The 20,222-nt window shown below is 47.6% G+C and overlaps 1 protein-coding gene across 1 annotated transcript in view; it reads left to right on the top strand.

The window, feature by feature from the left end:
• The first annotated feature begins 19,507 nt into the window (after positions 1-19,507).
• Positions 19,508-20,222, top strand: part of SLC35F6 (solute carrier family 35 member F6) — a 49,791-nt gene continuing 49,076 nt past the window's right edge. Inside the window, exon 1 of the mRNA XM_082251186.1 lies at positions 19,508-19,715. Within this exon, the coding sequence (XP_082107312.1) occupies positions 19,639-19,715 (77 nt within the window). The 5' untranslated portion in view covers positions 19,508-19,638. The remainder of the gene's footprint in view (positions 19,716-20,222) is intronic.

Raw genomic sequence — 20,222 nt, 5'->3', positions numbered from 1 at the left:
GCAGACCAATTTGATGCAGTGTGCGGCGTATGGTCTAAACACTGACAGGCTGACCCCCCCCACCCCTTCAACCTCTGCAGCAATGCTGGCAGCACTCATGCATCTATTTCCCAAAGACAACCTCTGGATATGACACTGAGCACGTGCACTCAACCTCTTTGGTCGACCATAGCGAGGCCTGTTCTGAGAGGAGAAAAAGGAGAAAAGAGAGGCTGTTCCTAAAAAGTGGTTGCACAAAGGGATGCTCACAACTGCTAAATTTCAAAAATAAACAGCTTTATTGAAAAAATAGGGCACTGTGTAACATATTGGAAAATGCCCCAAACATTGGGGTCATGACATACATAAAAAGCTCAAATGCAGTGAAAACAGACATGAGACAGCATTAAAAACATCACAATGACAAAAACACACACTACTGGCCACACCACCCACCGGGAGTACTGCGACACAGCCTCAGTGATTAACAGCATATGGCCCACCCGGACCCAGTGTTACCGTGATAAATCGCTGAAGGAGTGCCGACATGCCACAGGACCCGCTGCAAAAAAGAAAGGCTTGTGTGAGTGCGGCCGCACTTCACAAGACTGAAAAATCGCACAGGTGATCAAATACCACCAAAAGGAAGCTCTGTTTGTGGGATAAAAAGGACACCAATTTAATTTGGGTACAGCGTCGCACGACCGCGCAATTGTCTGTTAAAATCACACAGTGCCGAATCGCAAAATAGGGCCTGGTCTTTAAGTGGTTAATCATCACAGTTATCTGACTGGAAATGGGAGTGGGTACCTGTCTAAACCAGGTAGCTGCTCTCTCCCCCCAATTTATCCACTTGCCTACAGTGCACTTTCACCCCCTTCCTACCCAGGCCAATTTTGAGCTTTCAGCACTGTCACACTTTGAATGACGATTGCGCGGTCATGCTACACTGTACCCATATGACATTTTTATCATTCTTTTCACACAAACAGAGCTTTCTTTTGGTGGTATTTAATCACCTCTGGGTTTTTTATTTCTTACAAAAAAAAAAGACAGAAAACTTTGAAAATAAATAAATTTTTCTCCTTTACTGATGTGCGCTGATGAGGCGGCACTGATGGGCACTGATAGGCTGCACTGATGAGGTGGCACTTGTGGGCACTGATGAGGAGGTACTAATATGCCGCACTGATGGACACTGATAGGTGGCACTGATACGCGGCACTGATGGGCACTGAGAAGTAGCACTGATGGGCACTGAGAGGTAGCACTGATGGGCACTGACAGACGGCACTGATGGACACTGATGGATGGCACTGATGGGCACTGACGGGTGGCACTGATTAGCACTGATGGGCGGCACTGATGGACACTGATGGGCAGCACCATCAGTGCCCACAATCAGTGCCCATAGTGCTGCCAATCAGTGCCCATCAGTGCCTAGATGAGCAGGCACTAACGGGCACTGACTGGCAGCACTATGGGCACTGATTGTGGGCACTGATGGCGGGCACTGATGCTGGGCAGTAACTGGCACTTTATTTACATTTTGTGTAATCAGGACACTGATGATCAGTGCCATGATTACTTGTTTTTGTCTCCCCTGTGAGGAAGAGCCGCTGATCGGTTCTCCTCGCCTCACACACTGACACTTCCTCATTTACATGTGACCGACTGTGATTGGACACAGCCGATCACATGGGTAAAGAGTCAAGTCATTGGACACGGCGCGGTCATGATCGCCGATCTGCGCGCCCCCGGGGGCGCGTGAGAGAGGCTGTATTGGTGCGCCGTCATATGACGGCGTCTCTGGATAATAGCTACACCGCTCCGCCGTCATTTGACGGTGGGCGGGTAGTAAGTGGTTAATGTACTTCCATAACTAAAAGAGGAGGGGGAGGAGGCAGACACGCAGAACTTCCTCTTTTTAGTGACCCAAAACTGTTGATTTTCCACAGTTAATTACTCAGCAAAAAACAGTACGCCATGTAAAGAAAAATATATTTTGCTGTGCTTTAATTTTCTCTACAGCTCTGTCCTCTTGTCTTATTTGCCATTTTAAAGGTCACACTAAAAGTGTTATTTTCTTTATAGTTGGAACATGGTAAGCGGAGTCAGCCTCTGGCTTCTTGTATGTCTCCAATCCGGCATGGGTCTCCAATCTTTGTAAGCAAAGGGCCAGTTTACTGTCCTTCAGACTTTAGGGGGGCCGGACTGTGGCCAGTGGGTTTAAACAACTCCCCATCTTTGGTATTAGGGGGAGAAATAGTTAGTGTCAGTGGGAGGAATAATTCTCCATTATTGGTGTCAGTGGGAGGAATAGTGCCCCATTGTTAGTGTCAGTGGGAGGAATCATGCCTTAGTGTTGGTGTCAGTGGGGGGAAAAGTGCCCCATTGTTAGTGTCAGTGGGAGGAATCATGCCTTAGTGTTTTGGCTTCAGTGGGGGGAATAGTGCCCCATCATTGGTGTCAGTGGAATGAATAGTGCCCCGTTGTTGGTGTCAGTGGGTCTCCAATCTTTCCAAGCAAAGGGCCAGTTTAAAGACATGCTGGAAGGAAATGATAAGCATAGGGCATACATGACACGGTGGAAGGAAAATCAGGCAGTAGGGGGTTAAACTAGTTGTTGAGATATGAGAGGTTTGGACTCTTACCTTATTGGCCAACCAGACAAGGTGATGGGGAGCAGCAGGAGAGAGATTAGTTAGAGGGGAGGAGTGAAGGGGCTTCACTTGCAGACTGGAGATCATAGAAGAAACATCTGTCTGGTCATCTCCTGCGTTTTGGGTCTGTTGGAGTGGAGCTGCTATTAAATTAGCTCAGAGCTGTTGCTGCTGCTGTACATGGCCCTGAATGGGTACAGAGCCAGGTAGTAGCTTCACTGCCAGGGGTTCAGGCAGGACCACCCTCAGCTGGGGCCTGCCACCACATGGACTCAGCAGTCTTGGCCTCTGGTGCCAGACCCTCCAGGCCCACCTGCTAAGCAATTGCCTGCTACTGCAGGTGGTGATCCTGGAAGTAATCCCCATCCAAAGCAGAGCCCACAAGAGAGAGGTCACCATGTTGCAGCCACGGTCCCCTCATCTGTAGTCTGGTCCCAGATGTGGGTGGCTCGCTGGCGATGAGCCAGTCAGTATATCAGCTCGGCGGGGGGAGAGTCTGCACAGCGGGTGCCGGCCTTTCTCTGGGTTCGGCCGCTGGCGCTCATTCTGCGGGAGAACAGCGGCATGGGATATGCGGCTCCTCAGCTGGGGGAGCCCGGCGGTCGAGGGGGGACGCCTACAGGTCCAGGTCGGGGCCTGTGCAGGCCTCCAGATAAGCGACCCAAATGGAGGAGGGGCGGCGGCACTGGCTGATGACATCATCAGATGAAGACAGAGCCGCGGCGGCTGGTTCTTAAGCCCTCAGTGTACCCCAGCACAGGAGCAGCACATGCAGGACGAGGAGTCAGTCGGCTGACAGAGGATATCAGCTCCAGGAACACACAGAGGTCTGCTCTGAGGGGGAAGTCAGCAGCTCTGAAGATGGGGAGATGAAGACCCATGAGGCAGCAGGGGCATTTGTAATGGCAGCTGGTGTGGCTTCCTGCCCAGTGCAGCCCGGTGAGTGTACTGTTTCTAATTTGACTTGTTTTTCTTCTATTGTGTTGGGGTGGGCTGGGGCTGGAGACCAAGGGGCACAAGAGCAGGTGGCGGGTTCAGCTCAGGCTTACAGGGGCCTCTGGGATAGTCTGCGGGACTTGCTGCTGAGATTGGAAGCAAGGACAACGAGGGGCTCCCTGCCAGTATTGCCGTGGGCTCCCCTCAGGGAACGGAGATTTCTTCCGGGGGCATTTGTGCCCCTTTAAGAGCTTAGTCGGTGACACCAGCGGGGGTAGTCGCGGGCAAATGGACGGGGACATAGTGTCAGCTGTAGCGATCACCGCTGAGACTTCAAAGGATGGTGACAAGGAAGTGGAAAAGGTGCAGTTAGCTGTGTAGCTGGCCAGCTAAAACCTGTCCTAGGTTGCTAATATGACTCGCATGTATATACAGCTAGACCTGCTAATAACCTTAATACAGTGCATATGGTCATATATGAGAGACAAAAGCAGTTATTTACTGTCATTTTATGTTTGGATGTCACATAGTGATGTCGCGAACCTAAAATTCGCCGTTCGCGAACGGCGAACGCGAACATCGGCAAATGTTCGCGAACCGGCGAACCGGGCGAACCGCCATAGACTTCAATAGGCAGGCGAATTTTAAAACACACAGGGACTCTTTCTGGCAACAATAGTGATGGAAAAGTTGTTTCAAGGGGACTAACACCTGGACTGTGGCATGCCGGAGAGGGATCACGCAAAAAAAAGTTCTTAAAAATTATAATTTTTTGATAGAGAGCCAATTATTGGAAAAATTAAAAAAAAATAAAAATAAAAAATTTCTTTGGATTTAGCATCTGGGGGGTCTAAAAAGTGTACCTGTGAAGTTTCAGCTCTGTAGCATGTCCAGAACCCCTAAAAAACAGCATTTTTCTTATATTTTCAGGAATATGGCTTCTCTGCGGCTGGCTTTTTCTCTTGCAGGCATTTATCGGGCATTTTTTTAGGCAGGCATGTCATTTTTTGTATTTAGTGTCTGGGGGGTCGAAAAAGTGTACCTGTCAATTTTCAGCTCTGTAGCATGTCCAGAACCCCTAAAAAACAGCATTTTTCTTATATTTTCAGGAATATGGCTTCTCTGCGGCTGGCTTTTTCTCTTGCAGGCATTTAGCGGGCATTTTTTTAGGCAGGCATGTCATTTTTTGTATTTAGTGTCTGGGGGGTCTAAAAAGTGTACCTGTCAATTTTCAGCTCTGTAGCATGTCCAGAACCCCTAAAAAACAGCATTTTCCTTATATTTTCAGGAATATGGCTTCTCTGCGGCTGGCTTTTCCTCTTGCAGGCATTTATCGGGCATTTTTTTAGGCAGGCATGTCATTTTTTGTATTTAGTGTCTGGGGGGTCTAAAAAGTGTACCTGTCAATTTTCAGCTCTGTAGCATGTCCAGAACCCCTAAAAAACAGCATTTTTCTTATATTTTCAGGAATATGGCTTCTCTGCGGCTGGCTTTTTCTCTTGCAGGCATTTAGCGGGCATTTTTTTAGGCAGGCATGTCATTTTTTGTATTTAGTGTCTGGGGGGTCTAAAAAGTGTACCTGTCAATTTTCAGCTCTGTAGCATGTCCAGAACCCCTAAAAAACAGCATTTTTCTTATATTTTCAGGAATATGGCTTCTCTGCGGCTGGCTTTTTCTCTTGCAGGCATTTAGCGGGCATTTTTTTAGGCAGGCATGTCATTTTTTGTATTTAGTGTCTGGGGGGTCTAAAAAGTGTACCTGTCAAGTTTCAGCTCTGTAGCATGTCCAGAACCCCTAAAAAACAGCATTTTTCTTATATTTTCAGTAATACGGCTTCTCTGCGGCTGGCTTTTTCTCTTGCAGGCATTTATCGGGCATTTTTTTAGGCAGGCATGTCATTTTTTGTATTTAGTGTCTGGGGGGTCTAAAAAGTGTACCTGTCAAGTTTCAGCTCTGTAGCATGTCCAGAACCCCTAAAAAACAGCATTTTTCTTATATTTTCAGGAATACGGCTTCTCTGCGGCTGTCTTTTTCTCTTGCAGGCATTTATCGGGCATTTTTTTAGGCAGGCATGTCATTTTTTGTATTTAGTGTCTGGGGGGTCTAAAAAGTGTACCTGTCAAGTTTCAGCTCTGTAGCATGTCCAGAACCCCTAAAAAACAGCATTTTTCTTATATTTTCAGGAATACGGCTTCTCTGCGGCTGTCTTTTTCTCTTGCAGGCATTTATCGGGCATTTTTTTAGGCAGGCATGTCATTTTTTGTATTTAGTGTCTGGGGGGTCTACAAAGTGTACCTGTCAAGTTTCAGCTCTGTAGCATGTCCAGAACCCCTAAAAAACAGCATTTTTCTTATATTTTCAGGAATACGGCTTCTCTGCGGCTGTCTTTTTCTCTTGCAGGCATTTATCGGGCATTTTTTTAGGCAGGCATGTCATTTTTTGTATTTAGTGTCTGGGGGGTCTAAAAAGTGTACCTGTCAAGTTTCAGCTCTGTAGCATGTCCAGAACCCCTAGAAAACAGCATTTTTCTTATATTTTCAGGAATACGGCTTCTCTGCGGCTGGCTTTTTCTCTTGCAGGCATTTATCGGGCATTTTTTTAGGCAGGCATGTCATTTTTTGTATTTAGTGTCTGGGGGGTCTAAAAAGTGTGCCTGTCAAGTTTCAGCTCTGTAGCATGTCCAGAACCCCTAAAAAACAGCATTTTTCTTATATTTTCAGGAATACGGCTTCTCTGCGGCTGTCTTTTTCTCTTGCAGGCATTTATCGGGCATTTTTTTAGGCAGGCATGTCATTTTTTGTATTTAGTGTCTGGGGGGTCTAAAAAGTGTACCTGTCAAGTTTCAGCTCTGTAGTATGTCCACAACCCAAAAAAAACAGCATTTTTCTTATGATTTTTAGTAGAAAACTAATGCAGTGTCTTTCCAGCTGTCTTTTTTTCTTTCTGGCAAGCTGAAATATGATATGCCAAGGCAAACATGCCTATCAGTTGAGCTATGACACAGACAACACTGCACACATGGGGAAATATGTAAAACAAAAAACAGGAAAAGGAAATTAGGTGACGGTCACAAAACATGATATTGTGATTGGCCAAATAAAAAGTCACCTCGCGATGAGGTCGCGCCAAAGTCGCGCTAAGTCGCGCCAAAGTCGCACTGGAAGCGACGCTACTTTAGTGGTAGCGGCAGTGTAAACCAGCACTAAAACATCCAGTGTGTGAATACGATCAGGTATGATGTTTTATCGGTCAAGTAGTGTAAGGGTTACGCCCGTCGCCCGCTTCACAGTGACAGACCAAACTCTGACAGACCAAACTCCCCGTTTAACAGTCAGTCAGTCCATTTGCACAACCGCAAACTCCCAATTTGCACAAGGTTGGATACCAAGCTAGCCATGTCCCGTTCCTTGTCCTCACTGACATCATTGAAGGTCTCTTCCTCCACCCAGCCACATACAACACCAAGGGTCCCCGAAAGGTGAGAACAAGCCCCCTGGGACGCCTGCTGTGGCTGGTATTCCACCTCCTCAAAGCCACCTTCCTCCTCTGACTTCTCTTCTTCAGACTCCTCTCTCTGCGTTGCCACAGGTCCAGCAATTGACAACGACAAGGCTGCTTCTGGTGGTGATGAGGACCACAACTCTTCCTCTTCATGCTCATCTACAGCCTGATCCAGTACTCTTCGCAGGGCACGCTCCAGAAAAAACGCATATGGGATGAGGTCGATGATGTTGCCTTGGGTTCGACTGACCACCAGGGTTGTCATCTCCGCAAAAGGACGCATGAGCCTACAGCCATTGTTCATGAGCATTCAGTAACGCGGCCAAAAAATACCCAGCTCCGCAGAAAGAATGAAAGAAAATGAATGTTTTTTTTTATGAAAAATTATCCTGCGGATCGCTTTTGGTCTGTACACAATGAAGCAACGACCTTATCATCTGGGGTGTGCCAACACAATCCTAGAGGTGATCGCTTCATTGTGATACGCAAGCCCCTTCACCACGACAAGGTAACGATCACGAAGGGGAATTGACACATGTATGTGCCTTTTTTTTTGTTTTTTGTTTTTTTGCAGCCACAGTGTAGCACCAGAGGCCAGAAAAATTAGGCATGTACACATGCATGAAAAAGCAGGTATTGTTGCAGCCGCTGCTGTAGCAGCGGCCTGAAAAATTGAGGTTTTAAGGCAGAAAGTGCACTAAAACATTGCGGCTTGAACCGTAGTTGGTGGCGGAGACGTCACGTAAGTCATCCGGCATGCAGAGAATGATTATATACAGCAGCGTGTGGACCATTTTTAGGCCAAGGCATCTCAGTCATCACCAGGCCTTTTTTAGTCAAATGCATCCCCCACTGTCAGTCCCTTCGGGATCCATGCCTCATTCATCTTAATAAACGTGAGGTAATCAAGACTTTTTTGACCTAGGCGACTTCTCTTCTCAGTGACAATACCTCCTGCTGCGCTGAAGGTCCTTTCTGACAGCACACTTGAAGCGGGGCAGGCCAGAAGTTCAATGGCAAACTGGGATAGCTCAGGCCACAGGTCAAGCCTGCACACCCAGTAGTCAAGGGGTTCATCGCTCCTCAGAGTGTCGATATCTGCAGTTAAGGCAAGGTAGTCTGCTACCTGTCGGTCGAGTCGTTCTCTGAGGGTGGACCCCGAAGGGCTGTGGCGATGCATAGGACTAAAAAAGCTCCGCATGTCCTCCATCAACAAGACGTCTGTAAAGCGTCCTGTCCTTGCCGGCGTGGTTGTGGTGGTAGGAGGAGGATTACTTTCACCTCTTCCCCTGTTGGATTCCCGTTGTGCTGTGACATCACCCTTATACGCTGTGTAAAGCATAGTTTTTAACTTATTTTGTAGCTGCTGCATCCTTTGCGACTGCCGGTAATTGGGTAACATATCACAGACTTTCTGCTTATACCGGGGGTCTAGTAGCGTGGCCACCCAGTACAGGTCGTTCTCCTTCAGCCTTTTTATACGAGGGTCTCTCAACAGGCATGACAGCATGAAAGACCCCATTTGCACAAGGTTGGATGCCGAGCTACTCATGTCCAATTCCTCATCCTCACTGATGTCATTGAAGGTGTGTTCTTCCCCCCAGCCACGTACAACACCACGGGTACCAGATAGGTGACAACGAGCACCCTGGGATGCCTGCTGTGGTTGGTGTTCCTCCTCCTCAAAGCCACATTCCTCCTCTGACTCCTCTTCCTCACACTCCTCTTCCAGTGTTGCCGCAGGTCCAGCAATCGATGGTAAGGCTGTTTCTGGTGGTGGTGATGGTGACCACAACTCTTCCTCTTCCTCTTCACGCTCATCTACGGCCTGATCCAGCACTCTTCGCAGGGCACGCTCCAGGAAAAAAACATATGGGATGATGTCGCTGATGGTGCCTTCAGTGCGACTCACTAGGTTTGTCACCTCCTCAAAAGGACGCATGAGCCTACAGGCATTGCGCATGAGCGTCCAGTAGCGTGGCAAAAAAATACCCAGCTCCGCAGAGGCTGTCCTAGCACCCCGGTCATACAAATACTCGTTGACCGCTTTTTCTTGTTGGAGCAGGCGGTCGAACATTAGCAGTGTTGAATTCCAACGTGTCGGGCTGTCGCAAATCAAGCGCCTCACTGGCATGTTGTTTCGCCGCTGAATATCTGCAAAGTGCGCCATGGCCGTGTAGGAACGCCTGAAATGGCCACACACCTTCCTGGCCTGCTTGAGGACGTCCTGTAAGCCTGGGTACTTCTGCACAAAACGTTGCACAATCAGATTCAACACATGTGCCATGCACGGCACATGTGTCAACTTGCCCAAATTCAATGCCGCCAACAAATTGCTCCCGTTGTCACACACCACTTTGCCGATCTCCAGTTGGTGCGGGGTCAGCCACTGATCCACCTGTGCATTCAGGGCGGACAGTAGTGCTGGTCCGGTGTGACTCTCTGCTTTCAGGCAAGTCAACCCCAAGACAGCGTGACACTGTCGTATCCGGCATGTGGAATAGCCCCTGGGGAGCTGGGGGGGTGCAGTTGGTGTGGAGCAAGACGCAACAGCAGAAGAGGACTCAGCCGAGGAGGTTAGCAAAGAGGATGGAGTAGGAGGAGTAGAGGAGGTGGCAGCAGGCCTGCCTGCAAGTCGTGGCGGTGTCACCAACTCCTCTGCAGCAGAGCCACGCATTCCATGCTTGGCAGCCGCCAGCAGGTTTACCCAATGCGCAGTGTACGTTATATACCTGCCCTGACCGTGCTTTGCAGACCAGCTATCAGTGGTCAGATGGACCCTTGCCCCAACACTGTGTGCCAGACGTGACATGATTTCCTTTTCCACAATAGAGTACAGGTTGGGGATTGCCTTTTGTGAAAAATAATTTCGGCCGGGTACCTTCCACTGCGGTGTCCCAATAGCGACAAATTTTTTGAAGGCCTCAGACTCCACCAGCTTGTATGGTAAAAGCTGGCGGGCTAAGAGTTCCGACAAGCCAGCTGTCAGACGCCGGGCAAGGGGGTGACTCTGCGAGATTGGCTTTTTACGCTCAAACATTTCCTTCACAGACACCTGACTGTGGGCAGGTGACGAGCAGGAACTGCTGAAGGTGAGAGGCGGAGGGGCGGGTTGTTGATAGGGGGCATGGAGGACAGCAGTGGTTGACGTGGCTGAAGATGCTGGACCAGGAGGAGGATGGTGGCTTTCAGTTTGTGTGCTGCTTTTACTCATGTGTTGATCCCATAGGCGTTTGTGATGTGAGATCATGTGCCTTCGCAAAGCAGTTGTACCTAGGTGGGTGTTGGACTTCCCACGACTCAGTTTCTTTTGGCACAGGTTACAAATGGCATCGCTGATATCAGAGGCAGACACACAAAAAAAATGCCACACTGCTGAGCTTTGCAAGGACGGCATTCTGGTGGTGGCAACAGCTTGCGTTGATTGGCGTGCTGTCTGGCTGACCCCGGGTGCCGAATCTACATGCTGTCTGACTGCGCCACTAGCTCCTTGCGATGACCTCCTCCCCCTGCTTCCAACTCGTCTCCTCCTCCTCTCTGTCTCCCCATCTGAACTTTCCCCCTCTTCTTCTGCTCTTCGAGCAGGCACCCAGGTGACATCCACAGACACATCGTCATCATCAGCCGCTTCACTTGATAGCTCAGCAAAGGCAGCAGCAGCAGGTACAACATCATCATCATCACAATGTACGTCCATGTGTATAATGCTGCCTGACTGAGACATATCCCCGTTATCTACATCCTCTGGCACTAATAGTTGCGCATCACTTATTTCTTCAAACTGATGTGAAAATAACTCCTCTGACGGATCAAGTGAAGCGGCTGTGGTGCTAGTGTTGGTGGTGGTGCCGGCGGGCTGGCGAGTGGTAAATTGAGAGGTGCCCGAAGCTGAGCTGGAGAAGGATGGTGCATTAAGGTTCCGAGCGGAAGCTGTAGACGATTGGGTGTCCTGTGTAAGCCAGTCAACTATGGCCTCAGAATTTTTTGAGTTCAGGGTCTGTGGTGGCCTCTGAACACTGGGCATTATTCTAGGGCCTAAGGAAATCACAGCACCACGACCACGACGGCCCTTGCGGGGTGGCCTGCCTCTGCCTGTCATTTTTTTTTTAATGTGTTCTTACTGTTGTACTATGAGTGCAAGCTGCTGTGCCACCTTATATATCAGTGGTGGGTGGGCAGTGGCACAGTACACTCTCTGTGGACCTGACAGCAGTCACTGGCACCCAGGCAACTGCAATTTAAAAAATATATATATGTTTTTTTACTTTGCAAGCTGCTGTGCCACCTTATATATCAGTGGTGGGTGGGCAGTGGCACAGTACACTCTCTGTGGACCTGACAGCAGTCACTGGCACCCAGACAACTGCAATTTAAAAAATATATATATATTTTTTTACTTTGCAAGCTGCTGTGCCACCTTATATATCAGTGGTGGGTGTGCAGTGGCACAGTACACTCTCTGTGGACCTGACAGCAGTCACTGGCACCCAGGCAACTGCAATTTAAAAAAATATATATATTTTTTTTACTTTGCAAGCTGCTGTGCCACCTTATATATCAGTGGTGGGTGTGCAGTGGCACAGTACACTCTCTGTGGACCTGACAGCAGTCACTGGCACCCAGGCAACTGCAATTTAAAAAAATATATATATATTTTTTACTTTGCAAGCTGCTGTGCCACCTTATATATCAGTGGTGGGTGGGCAGTGGCACAGTACACTCTCTGTGGACCTGACAGCAGTCACTGGCACCCAGGCAACTGCAATTTAAAAAAATATATATATTTTTTTTACTTTGCAAGCTGCTGTGCCACCTTATATATCAGTGGTGGGTGGGCAGTGGCACAGTACACTCTCTGTGGACCTGACAGCAGTCACTGGCACCCAGGCAACTGCAATTTAAAAAAATATATATTTTTTTTTTACTTTGCAAGCTGCTGTGCCACCTTATATATCAGTGGTGGGTGGGCACACAGTGGCACTGCAGTGGGCACAGTACACTCTGTGGACCTGACAGTCACTGGCAGCCCAGGCAACTGCAATAATAAAAAATATTTTTTTTTTCAATTTATTGCAACAAGATGCTGTGCCAACGTATATATATCAGTGGTGGGCAGTGCACTGCAGTGGGTACAGTGCACTCTGTGGACCTGACACAGCACTCACTGCAATTATGACAGAGGAAAAAAAAATATTTTTTAAAATGCCAGGTACTGTGCCTGTGCCACCCGAAATGAGTGTGGTGTGCACACAGTACAGTCTGTGGTAGGTCTGTGGCCTCTCACACACAGCGGGCAGGCAACTGCAGTGTACAATAGATATATATATATATATATATATATATATATATATATATATATATATATAAAGAAAAAAATCTATTACCTTACCAGCCCTTAAAAGGGCTTTTGGGGACACTATATATATATATATATGTATATATATAAATAAAAAAATCCTCAATTACCAGCCCTTAAAAGGGCTTTTGGGGACACTAGATAGATATAGATATATATATATATGAAGAAACAACTCAATTACCAGCCCTTAAAAGGGCTTTTGGGGACGCTAGGTATATATATATATATATATATATAAAAAAAAAAAAAAACACAAATACCAGCCCTTAGAAGGGCTTTTTGGGGTGCTGATATTACAGCAGTAGTGGACCAAGAACACTGCAAAACCAGGAACACTGACTAACTGTCCCTAGCTTAACAGCAGCAGCAGCAGCAGCTCTCTCCCTACTCTCACTACACACACTGCTTCAGAATGATCTAAGATGGATGCTGCCCTTGCTTATTTATAGGAGGTGGGAGGGTGTGGGAGGGAGGTACGCTGATTGGCTGGAAATGTGTCTGCTGACTGTAAAGTTCAGGGTCAAAGTTTGCCTCAATGATGTCTTATGGGGGGCGGACCGAACATCGCATATGTTCGCCGGCAGCGGCGAACGCGAACATGCTAAGTTCGCCGGGAACTGTTCGCCGGCGAACAGTTCTATACATCTCTAATGTCACATAACAGTTGTATATTGTGTTCACAGAAACAAAAAGAAAATATGCCTTCAAGATTCATTTATATGCCTGTAAGGTAAGCTCAGACACAGCAGAATTGAAACCAGAAAACACAGAGTTAAACTTTATTACCCATCAGGAGTTTGTGGCCAATCACAGCCAATCTCACACTCAGCAACAGTCTTGGCCAATTATAGCCAGCCTTACACTCATCTCGGTCTGAGTCTCATGCACACAGCCAGCATTCTCATTCCACCAGAGAGAGGAGATCTGTACAGACACAGGTCCACAGAGTCAGTTTTATGGAAGCAAGTGGCCAAAAATAGGTAATTAATACAGTTATATATGTTGCTATTGTTAGTAATATGATAAGAGCTGTATACTGAACTAGCTATTTGTTCACTTGTAGTTCCACCAAACTATTGAACACGAACAGGAACCCAAACCAAACTTCAAATGTTATAGCAAACAGCAATAGAGAAGAAAGAATATAGATTAAGCATCATACAGTATATACCCCTCAGAGAGATCATAAAGTATTTCAAGTGAAAGTACAGATACTGAAGAGAGAAATATATCCACCATTTTATGTAGAATGACAAGATTGAAAAGTTGAACCACCATTTTGTTATACTTCATTAAACACATGTTTGTACATGGACTGTCTGCTGCAAAGTGTCAGTGTTATCTATGAAGAAAAGTTGGAGTTAATAAAGAAGATACCGTATATACTCGAGTATAAGCCGAGTTTTTCAGCATGTTTTTTCATGCTGAAAATGCACCCCTCGGCTTATACTCGAGTCACTGACTGGAGTGTCTTTTTAAAAATGGCGCCGCTCGGCGCCGACGTATCACTGCGCATGTGCCGCATGCCCGGAAATAGCCGAACGTGTTCGGCTTTTCCCGAGCATCGGTGGCGCATTTGCGGTGACGTATGGCGGCGCCGGGTGGCGCGTTTTTTAAATCGAAGACGGCGCCTCACCGACAGGTAAGTGAGATGCCTCCGCAGCCCCTGTATTTCCTCATGCAGTGCTGCGGGCATGGTACAGGACATTCTCCTGTACCATGCCCGCAGCGCTGCATCTCCTGTGCCATGCCTGTAATTACTTTGCCATGCCTATACCTACTGTGCCATGCCTATACCTACTGTGCCATGCCTGTAATTACTGTGCCATGCCTATACCTACTGTGCCATGCCTATACCTACTGTGCCATGCCTATACATACTGTGCCATGCCTGTACATACTGTGCCATGCCTGTACATACTGTACCATGCCTATACCTACTGTGCCATGCCTATACCTACTGTGCCATGCCTATACCTACTGTGCCATGCCTGTACCTACTGTGCCATGCCTGTACCTACTGTGCCATGCCTGTAATTACTGTGCCATGCCTGTAATTACTGTGCCATGCCTATACATACTGTGCCATGCCTGTACATACTGTGCCATGCCTGTACTTACTGTGCCATGCCTATACCATGACCTGTGCCATGCCTGTACCGTGACCTGTGCCATGCCTGTACCGTGACCTGTGCCATGCCTGTACCGTGACCTGTGCCATGCCTGTACCGTGACCTGTGCCATGCCTGTACCGTGACCTGTGCCATGCCTGTACCATGACCTGTGCCATGCCTATACCTTCACCTGTGCCCTGACCTGTGCCATGCCCTTACCATGACCTGTGCAATGCCTGTACTATGACCTGCGCCATCTCCTGTACCATGCCCGCAGCCCCTATTTTGTGTCTCGTGGTGGTCCAGTTGGGTCCAGTAGCTGCAGCATTTCCCACCCTAGGCTTATACTCGAGTCAATAAGTTTTCCCACTTTTTTGTGGCAAAAGTAGGGGTCTCGGCTTATATTCGGGTCGGCTTATACTCGAGTATATACGGTATATTAAGCGTTTGGTGTGCTCTTTAAACCTACTGCTTTCCATAGAACGGTATTAGAGGAATTTATAGAGTAACAGACGGTCTGGTTAGACTGAAGTCAGAGAGATCAAGTTCTTCTAATGCCACAGCGCACAAGGCACTTCATAGTGCTGCGCCTGCCACAAGCTGACTGGGCAAAATGTGTGGTTTATGTATGCTTCGTTGGGGGCACACCTTAAAGCTGAAGTTCGTGAAAAAATTTGGAAGGGTGAGTATGTGAAAATATTTTCCCTGCTCCAACTCAAAAAAATTTAACTTGGATCGCGTTAGGCCGGACGAAAGCCAGAAGGAAGATGAGGAGAAGAGGAGGTACAGGCTTATTCCTCGGATGTTTGCGAATTGGTTCCAGGCATTTGCAATTTTTGTTAGCGTGATCGGGGGAAAAAGCACTGGAGACCTGTTCGGCCCTGTTTTGCTACTTGGAAGCCATTAGTGAGGCTCACAGGGTATACAGGGTGCTGTCATGGATTCACTATGACGAACAGTTTTGTCAACGAAAAGCCATCCCACCTCCATACTCTTGGATCACAAATATAGCAGCCTCTGGATGAGGTTGATGACTTATTATAGGCTGGGGGGTCAGTTTTTTCCTGGGCGGGGGGGGGGCGACGGTGCCTCCATCTCTGGATTGCTGGCCCATAGAAGGGGATTTGTTGGCAGTTTAATGAAGGAATGTGTCAGTTTGGAAACGCCTGCGTTTGGAATGGCTGCGGAGGAAATCCCAAGTAGGTTGTGGGAGGTCCCTCCCGCTTTCAATAATTTACATTCGGCGTACATTCTGTTGTGTCAAAGAAGTTGCTGAAAGAATCGACCTTGGGTCGCATGAGTGGCCCATTTCTTTTCCTGCCTCTTCCGCTGCTTGAAGTTTCACCATTGGGCATAGTTCTAAAGAAGGAGCCAGGAAAATTTCGGATGATTCATCATCTCTCCTATCTGAAAGGAAGCTCAGTGAATGATGGTATGGACCCGCTGGAATGTGCAGTTAACTATACATCAGCCGACGCAGCTGTTTCCTGGGTAAGTAGATCAGGCCAGGGCTTGTGCACGGCTAAATCTGATGTTGAATCGGCTTTCCGGCTGCTCCCAGTCCATTCTCGGAGTTTCCATTTGCCAGGATGCTGTTGGCAAGGTTCTTACTTTGTAGATCGTTGCTTGCTGATGGGTTGTTCTACCTCGTGTGCCCTGTTTGAAACGTTTAGTTCGTTCCTTGAGTGGATGGTTTAGACGGGTCTCAGGGGTGAACTCAGTCATCCACTATCTGGATGATTTTTTGTGCATTGGACTGCCAGATTCAAGGACTTGTGAGATCCTGCTGGAGACATTGCAAAATCTTGTGAAATGATTCGGCATTCCTTTTGCACCAGACAAGACAGAAGGCCCAGATCACGGAACTGATTTTTCTGAGAATAACCATTGATTCAGTGCCCATGGAACCATTGATTCAGTGCCTATGGATAAATTGTCCAGAAGTGGGAAAAGCAGGCAGACGATGAAGGATTAAGTTTCGGGAGCTACAATCCTTGCTAGGTAAGCACAATTTTGTTTGCAAAATTATTCCCATGGGTAGGATTTTCTGCAGGCATTTGTAAGCAGCTTCAAGGTCTTGGACCTTTATGTGCGGCTTTCCATGGGGCTCAGAGCTGACCTACGTATTTGGGATATTTTTCTTGAATCTTTTAGCGACCATCCTTTATGGCTGGAGGATCCGGTCAGCAATGCGGATGTGGTTCTGTTCACAGATGCGGCGGGTTTCAGTGGAATATGGGGCTTATTTTCAGGGGCGTTGGAGTGCTGAGCCATGGCCTGAGGAGTGGCGCGCCGCTGGAATTATTGAGGAACCTGGTGTTACTCAAGCTATTTCCCATTGTCTTGGCAGTGGAACTTTTGGGGAAGGCTTTTCAGAACAAAAAAGTGTGATTCAATTGTGACACTATGGATGTGGTTTTAGAAATTGATAACATCTCAGCTTCTTTCCCACCGGTGGTTAGGCTCTTGCGTTACTTGGTTTTGCGTTGTTTGCGACTAAATACGTTTATTTATGCTGTTCACATCCCGGGAGATACCAACAAATTAGCAGACGTTTTGTTTCATTTTCAGTGGGACAAGTTTTGCATGTTGGCACCGGAGGCAGAGCAACACGGGGTGCCTTGTCTTCGGCAGCTATGGAGGATTGCATTGGAGTTGCCGCTGGACTGATACAGAACTCGCTCAGTGCTGCAACATTGGTGTCCTATTCCAAAGCGTGGAATAGGAGGTAGGTGGGGAGGATTTTGGGGTGGACCTGTCATCTTTGGTGCTATATTTAGTTTGCTATAACCTTACGCTGGGTACCTCAGCATCTATGGTGGATTGAAAATTGTCAGGACTTGCGTTTTTATTTAATTTCACAGGTATCACAGATTTCACCAAGTCTTTTGTGTTGTGTCAGGCACTTAAGGGTTACTGGAGGGGAAGACGTAGTTGTGATTCTAGGCGACCAATTTCCTTTTCAGTATTGAGCGGCCCAGAGAGGAGGGTGCCTTGTTCATCCACTCTGATGGATCATTTCTGTCCAAGTTTCAATTCCTTGCGGTTTTCCGTAAGTGTCTATCGGAGGCGGGGTTGCTTGCTGGAGATTGTTTCTACCATTCTTTCCGCATAGGGGCAGCCACCAAGGCAACACTGTGGGGTCTTAATAAGGAATGGTGAAACGAATAAGCAGGTGGGAGTCCAAGAGATACAAAATATATGTGCGGCCTCACCTGCTGTAGTCTATCAGTGATGGGTGGTGTGTTTCCTTCTGTCTGTTTTTCCTAACATTCTTTGTATTATTTATGTTGTTTGTTGCCATAACTTCCGGTTCAGTTGGTGCATGGTTATCTTTACGTCTTTACAGATTTTTCCCAGTATCTTATCTGGATTCTGGAGCACTCTTATGTGTTCTGAAAAGAGGGAGGAGGTTAGGCCCAATAGACAGCAGTTGGGAGTTTCAAGAGAGGAGGGCATTGTTAGATGGATTGGGGTACCAGGGATACTATGGCAGAGGGTCACACCTGAGGTTCACCGATTTTCTCGGCTGGACAGACCGCTGGATGTTTTGGTCTTACATGCTGGTGGGAACGACTTAGGTCTATGTTTAATGAGGGAACTGATTAGGGATGTGAAACTGGACTTTCTGCTACTTAGGTCTTCCTTCCCTGACATGATCATAGTATGGTCAGAAATGGTGGCCCGCACTGCATAGAGAGGGGCCAGGTCGGTGAAGAAGTTGAATAAAGCCCCGATAAAGATGAATAAGGAGGTGGGCAGATTCATTGCTAGGAATGGTGAGGCATGTGGAGCTGGAGACAGACACATGGTTGTACCTGAGAGGGGATGGAGTGCATCCCATTTTCTGAAAGTGCACCAAAAGTCCCAAATGCTTCACCTTTGGCATACTTTCAGAAAACAGAAAAATCATTTTTTTTGGGGGGGAGTGACCCTATGTTTTACTGCACCAGGTGACACCAACCCTAGCAATGCCCCTGGCAGTAGCAAATAGTAAGTGTGCCGCTGGCAGTTACATGTATTTCTGTCTGGTGCCTCAGGTCAGTCGACGCCATTTTGCAGAGGAGGAGGGGCCTGGCCGCCGGGGGTTCCGGGCCGCAGTGCTCGGAGGCGCTACACGCGACATCACTTGATGACACGTTGATATGCGGTGCATCACCTGCCTGCCTGGGAGGGGGGGGGGGGGGTTGCCAGATAAAAGGATCAGCTCCGGGTACCAAATACTCTAGGTACACCCTTGTGTCAGAGGAAAGAATAGTGCCCCATTGTTGGTGTCAGTGGGTCTCTAAACTTTCTAAGCAATAGGCCAGTTTACTCTCCTTCAGAATTGAGGGGGGCTGGACTGTGACCAGTGAGTTTAAAAAATGCCCCATCTTTGGTATTAGAGGGAGAAATAGTTGGTGTCAGTGGGGAGAAATAGTGCCCTAGTGTTGGTTTTATTACCAAGAATAATGCTTCAAGGGCCATATGAAGGCAAGCAAAGGACCGCAGTTTGGAGACCATTGTCTTAGATGCACCAAAAGAGAAACCTACATAATTCCAGATTTCTGTTTCTGTCCATCTGGGAAATTTAGATTTCCCTGCCAACCTATGTGTTATATCCTCCATAATATAAAATAAATAGAAAACACCAGGAGGGGTGGCGGGAGCCTCTTATAATGGGCACAGCAGGTGCGCATAGCCAGGAATTCAGTGCAGAACTTTCCCAAAGAGACTGTCAGGTGGTTTAGCTCTCCAGTATCTACCAAACGTTGAAATATCTGTGACCGATACTTTAAATAAGCAATGCAGTGCAACAGATGGAACGTTTCTTTTTCCTCTTTTTTAGCTATTTTTGCAGAAGCAGAGACTGGCAGTCCTAATCACTTGCCAGTGGCTGCAGATGACGTCACACACACACATGCACGCTGTGTCTCACGCTCCCTCTATGGGTTACAGCTGACTCGCCGGTCACATGACTGCACAGTCTGCTCGTACAGGAAACCACCATCCTTTCTTCTACTGTATTTAATCTGTTCACAAACAAGGTGCATCCCTCTTCCAGCAGCCTCGGTCGAAGGGAACCCCTGGTAGCCCAGCAGTAAACATGGCCTGGACGTCGTACCAGCTAATCCTGGCCGCAATGATGCTCGTGACGGGCTCCATTAACACGTTGTCTGCCAAGTACGTACAATCAGTTATTGTTTACAATGAGCGCGCTGCCTAGAACTACTCTATAGCAACCTGTTCCTATTGGTTGGCCTCCAACGGCAGAGACACAGGTACTCGTAGTTCCTTTATTGCTGGAGGGCTACTGGCTTGCTGGTACTTGTAGTTCCTTTACTACTAGAGGGGTACCAGCTTGTGAAACCAACTACAATACCATAGATAGGACAACCTTCTCCAACTGGTTGGCCTCCAGCAGCAGAGACACAAGTGCTCGAAGTTCAATTATTGCTGGAGGGCTACTGGCTTGCTGGTACTTGTAGTTCCTTTACTGCTAGAGGGGTACCAGCTTGTAAACCAGCTACAATACCATAGATGGGACAACCTTCTCCAACTGGTTGGCTTCGAGCAGCAGAGACACAAGTACTCATAGTTCCTTTATTGCTGGAGGGCTACTGGCTTGCTGGTACTTGTAGTTCCTTTACTACTAGAGGGGTACCAGCTTGTGAAACCAGCTACAATACC

This window comes from Pelophylax lessonae (assembly GCF_965119305.1).
Source record: "Pelophylax lessonae genome assembly, chromosome: 3".
Lineage (NCBI taxonomy): Eukaryota > Metazoa > Chordata > Amphibia > Anura > Ranidae > Pelophylax > Pelophylax lessonae.
Note: the sequence above shows the minus strand (reverse complement) of the source record. Positions and strands in the feature narration are given on the sequence as shown.